The 5,552-nt window shown below is 47.9% G+C and overlaps 1 protein-coding gene across 1 annotated transcript; it reads right to left on the bottom strand.

Moving 5' to 3' along the window:
• Positions 1-3,725: 3,725 nt before the first annotated feature.
• On the bottom strand, positions 3,726-4,716 carry LOC142767192 (carbohydrate sulfotransferase 8-like). The gene is made up of 2 exons (XM_075868419.1): positions 4,648-4,716; positions 3,726-4,250 (listed from the first exon to the last, which is right to left on the bottom strand). Exons 1-2 carry the CDS (start codon positions 4,714-4,716, stop codon positions 3,726-3,728), a joined length of 594 nt encoding a protein of 197 aa, XP_075724534.1.
• Between the last annotated feature and the right edge of the window lie 836 nt (positions 4,717-5,552).

Raw genomic sequence — 5,552 nt, 5'->3', positions numbered from 1 at the left:
GATCATAAAATGCGCGTTTTCATCGCTCAACTGTCGGGAAATGAAGTAGTTATGTGCGATTTTATCTCGCAGAAGACGTCAAGTGGACGAAAAAACCGTTATAGTCGTGAAAAACGAGCTAGGGTCAAAGTAAACGTTTCTCAGAGTGGCCTTTAGTGGCTAACAACGTAAACGATTTCTTAGTGTGCGTGAGTGCTGACACCCCCCCCCCCCGCCCCAAAAAAAAAAGAGACGTGCCTGACGTCAGCACTAAGCGGTGTCGCTCTTGAGGTTTCCCGATTGTCAGCTACGAGCTTTTATCACCACCTGTGCAGTTGGAAAGACACAAAACTGAGGCAAATCAACGAATGGAGCACGGCAGTCACGCTTGGCATAGAAAAACGATTGGGCGGCTGCATGGCAAAGCAGTACAGGAGACAGTTCACGTCTGATATTTCGCGTACAGGGACCAATGGAGAGAATGTAGGAAATTACAAACGTCGCGGGAATTGCAATTCGTGCGACACGAAGTGCACCAGAAGAGAAATCCCAGTAGAGAATCACTTTCATAGGGTGGTGGAGGGCCCTCTAATATTTAATTGCCCCGCGCTTCCTGAAACGCGCGTTTGTACACCGCACTACGAACATACATTCCGGCATTCTGAATGCTCTGAACATTGGTATGCTTCGAGGCCACGTCAAAACTACGGTTTTGAGGCATTGTGCTATTGTTTTTCAAAGTCAGTCGGTTGGTCGTTCGGTCGGTTGTTCGGTTGGTCGGTTTGTCGGTTAGTCAAGAACTTGATTAAAAGTTCATGAGGAGTTTAAACCACCAGGGTGTCCACGACAGGCATCCTAGCAGAGGCGACGCCCGAGTCGAGGCGGAAACGTGGTGGCGTTCCGGAAGTTCTTGGGCCCTCTGAACTGCCTCTAGTTGATATTGGAGCTTCGGGCTCCTGAGTGCCTCTTTACAGTCGGACTCACTGGTGAGAGGTCCCTGGGGTAACGCGGGACATTGCCAGAGCATGTGTACGAGTGAACAGTACATTTCTGTGCAGTCTGGGCATTGTGGATTTATGTCCGAGTTGTAACGGCTGAGTCGGCCCCGTGATAGCTACGATCGGTGGTGTGCCAAATACACTAAATAATTTAAAATGTACTCATGAAAATGTACGCCTACTATTTTGAATATTTATATTTCAAATATGATTTGGTGAACGTCCCTATTGATACCTCCTTCTTGCACAACTTTGTTTTCGAATGTAGCATGTTGGTTCAAATGTGAACTGGATTGCTTTGCTTGTGCCGTAGTGTTGACACCGTGAATCTGCGACGTGGGGCGTTGTCAAGCTGTGCCACGCAGCTTTGATCCCCTCTCCCAACCACTTAGTAAAAAAACAGTATGCGGTAAATAAACTCAGCCCAAAAGAAAAGGGCACGTCATTGTCTAGTCTACCATGCACAGGGATAACGTCAAACACCACAGCAAATGTAAAAGCGGTAGCTTACTGATATCAGAAAGCCATGGCGAACACGTGATATGATAATGGGCTCGCGTGTGGAATGCTCGAGTGCCGGTATAATTCTACAGAGATCCGTGTTTGCTACATTTTCATTGCTGAAAATGCCCACCATACCGACATCCGATGATCACCACTGCAGTCTAGTTCACCCTAACGAGACGCCAGACTCCGGGAAAGAGGTTCTACGTGCCGACTCCATTGTTAAGGTAGTTGTGCCCCCTCGTGGGAAATGAAATCGTGATGCCCCTGGTTTGAAACGATGACCGCTACAGCAACCATGGCCACAAAGCCCAGTGACATGTGTGATGGGCACCCGCTGCCTCCCATGAGCGAAGCCGGTACACGACCAACCACGATAATGGTGGCTTCTCTAGGCTTATAGCATCTGATATACATGACATAGCCGACATTGAATGACCCGATTTACATTATTGAAATGACATGGGGTCGTGTATGCGCTGCTGTGAAGTTCTCGGTCGTACCTCTGGTGCAAGACTGGCAGTGCGGGTCATGGTACCGCACAGCTGCCACCGATTGCCAGGAAGTCCGAAATCGTTCCTTCGGTGCTGAGAGTATGAGTCGTAGTGTCCTAGCCGCTGTCACCCCAAAGGCACAATGTCTACTAGCAAGGATGGCACGTGGCAGACAGTCACAACGCTGACAAGCCGACGTAGCCGAGGTTGGACTTTCACTCAGAGGCTGAGCAAGGGGGGCAAGCGTATAGAAAAAAAATAACAACATCAGAGCAGGTAAGTTTTTTGTCGTACGAAGCCTGCCAGCATGACAAAGTTGGCTGGGGTGACAGCCTTGATGGGGGGCCGGCATGACCTTAAATAACGCATACTCTTACAAAAATTCTTATTAAAAAAACAAAAAGAAGTTATTGAGCAATGACAACAGATGGCATTGAAAATACGTGACGGTTAAAAAAACGTTGAGTAAATTGTTGACCAGGATTGAAAATTAGCTCACGACTTTTAATTTAGAAGCCATCAATGAACACGATAGAGAAACAACATAATTATTGTTCACGAGATACTGAATTCCTCATAGGTACTTTTATAGAAATGAGTCAATGACATTTTTATTGCAAAGTGCCCAACAAAAATATTGTCGACAAACTTTTGAAGCAAGTCAATGAGTATTGCGTAACCTTTGATGATTAATAGAGTCAATCATGCGATGATAGTCCGACAATAAAAAAATCAATAGTAATTTTCACAAGGGATAGCCCATTGCCTCATGTCTTCTTCACGGCGCCTGGAGCGTAATCCACATCGTTCTCTCAATTTATGGATGGGCTGCCACGCAGGGGGTCATTGACCGATCTATGAAACAAGTGCCTATTTAATAGTGAAGAGAAAAGAAAAATGCCCTTGTTTGTAGTCTCTCTTATTAGGGTCATGGCTAAGCGCCTTGCGGGGAGGGAAATGGGACTTAAAGGGGATAGAGAGAAAAAAGTGAGAAGATAGTGGAGTAGAAGAGGGGGTCTTCCACCCTGGCACTGGCAGAAGGCCAACGCATCTTAATTAAGTTATCGTAGGGTTTAGCAGGTCCCGCAAATTACAAGAAAGCCCGTAGGGCTGGCAGTGGTGACTGCGCAGGGAAAAGAATGTTTTCCATAGATGTCGCTAGAAGCCCAACATGTTGGTAGCGGCTCACCAGTCTGCCGCAGGAGCAGATCATGTTCTTGAATATTTCGGCATCGCCGCATCCGCTACACGCAGCTTCGTTGGTCGTACCCGAACAGCACGAAGTAGAACAGCACTTCGCCCACCTGACAAGTGGTCAGTTGGGCGAAGTAGCAACGCCGATGTGTTCTTCCGAGGAGTTACGACTCTCGAGCGTCTACGACTACTACGGCGTCTTTAGACCCACACGTCACCACAATAGTGCCATGTCCTATCCGGCCATTTTACGGATGTCCCACAGATGTACTGGAAGAGGCACGACTCGCAACGAAAGTATTTCGGAGCTAAAAGCCTTCGTATTCCCAAGTGAACTTCACTGCAACAGGGAGTTTGTCGTGTGCGACATATGTCGCATAGCAATATCTACGCAAAATCCAAGGGGAAGAAAAGGTCAGGATATTGCACCCATATATCGTGCATGTCTTGGGCCTGGATCTTACGAAGACTTCTTTTTTCTGCACAGTACAAGACGTCCCGCGCACACATTGAAGAACGTAACTGTCACAGTCGTATCAGTTGGCGGTGCAGTGATTCAACTATCAGAACCAGCGGTATAGTTTCGGTGGTCGTAGCCGAACAGCACAAAATCGTAGAAGTACCGCTGGTATAGTCCTTCCACCTGACTCGCCGTAAGTTGGTCGAAGTATCGTCGCCGGCGACGCTCCCCAAGTGTCTCGTTGCGATGCTCCAGTGTCGATGACTCTGGTGGCACCTTGAGACCCATGCGTCGCCACAGCAGCGCCATGTCTCGTCCGGCCGTCTCCAGGTGTCCCACAAAGTTGTACCGGAAGAGACACGGCTCACAACGGGAGTAGTACGGCGCCCAGTGGTCGTCCCACTGGGATACAGGCACCCGAAGTAAGTAGTCCACAAACTGGGGAAAAGTGATGGCGTGGGTAGAGTTGGTCGTGGCGTCGCTGTTGCTGCTTCCGTTGTTGTCAGCCAGGATGCGGTCCCAGTAGACTTCGTAAAAGAAGCGTTCCCTGTCCCTGGGTTTTCCGGCCTTGTCCTCGAAGGCCGAGACTAGACGCTCGAAGGGGTGCCGCACGAAAAGAACCTGCGGATCGAAGCGATAGGACAGTTATTGGCTGGCCGTGACTAAAGGGCGTAGCGTGAATATCTTCATTTTGGCGGGAGGGTCGTTCCACACCTTGAATTATCAATTTTAGTGCGCACCTGTTTATGTTTGCGAACCCCCGACATCCCACCTACGTCAATGCCGTGACTAAATCTGCGTATTTAGGTGGGATCGGGGGTTCGCCTCGCGCTCGATATTTATTATGGACATCGCAGTGATGGGGAATGCGATGATGCGCTACATGTGCTCCTACAGTAGCTATCTGGATTGTGAGAATTCTAATAGTAGCGCACGCGCTCACCACAAACGTACAGTGAATAACCAAGCGCTGTGCGGCTGTTACTAACCTATAGCATTACAAATATTGCAGGCTCACCACCAAGGCGAGTCGCTTTTCGGAGCTAGATGCACCGCTGTATGCTGCTGCAAATATCCCACGCGCCATGGCGTGATAACCGGACGAAGCTTACAACTTCTAAAATGTACAGGAAAGACTCAACATACTGCGCTAAACGACTGTTTATTGCAAACGGGAACGCATACGACGCTCGGAAGTAGCGATGGCACCGGCGAAGATACAAACTCAGTTTGACGAATTTGGTTCGGTGTGATCGTTTCAAAGGTTGGAAGACATCGGCAGCAACTCTAGTACAAGGAGAACGCCATAGGCGTCCGCGTCAAGGGCTAACCGCTTGAAAAAAGTTCCTGTGATACAACTAGTCATGTAATCCGTTGTAATATTAGCTTTATAATAAACATCTGTTCATCACTATGCACGTTGTGTTATCGCTCTAGAAGAATATTTTAAAAGAGCATCGCAATGTTTGCCGTCTGGCCTTCATTGCCAGGATTATTTGTTAGGTCCCCAACGATAAAATCAGTATTTCCGGGCTGCTTTTGTGAGCAAGTATGAGTACGGTGTCCGCACCCAGTGTCTTATATTTTTTTTTAGAGTGGAGCACTCTAAACTCCCGATTAGTTTCCCATTCATGCATATCACGTGGCTTGACGATGCTCCCAGTAAAGCGCGCAGTACAGGTCGCAAGAAGTCTAGTGATACTCGAATGATGAAAATTAACCAGCAAGGCCAAAATATTATATTTAACAGAAATGACCAAAGAGTTATATTGAATTAACTATAAATTGCATAAAAACGTTTTTGAAAGCTGTGGCTGACTCAGGGGATGCGCAAAAAACGGTGCAACGCCTCATCTCGCCTCGCCCAGCGAGCAGTGGCCCATCCCCTTAAAGGCCAACTCCTGCGATTTTTTTTTACCATTT

This window comes from Rhipicephalus microplus, chromosome 7 (genome assembly GCF_043290135.1).
Source record: "Rhipicephalus microplus isolate Deutch F79 chromosome 7, USDA_Rmic, whole genome shotgun sequence".
NCBI classification, from domain to species: domain Eukaryota; kingdom Metazoa; phylum Arthropoda; class Arachnida; order Ixodida; family Ixodidae; genus Rhipicephalus; species Rhipicephalus microplus.
The sequence above is the reverse complement of the archived record's forward strand: the minus strand, read 5'-3'. Positions and strand labels throughout refer to the sequence as shown.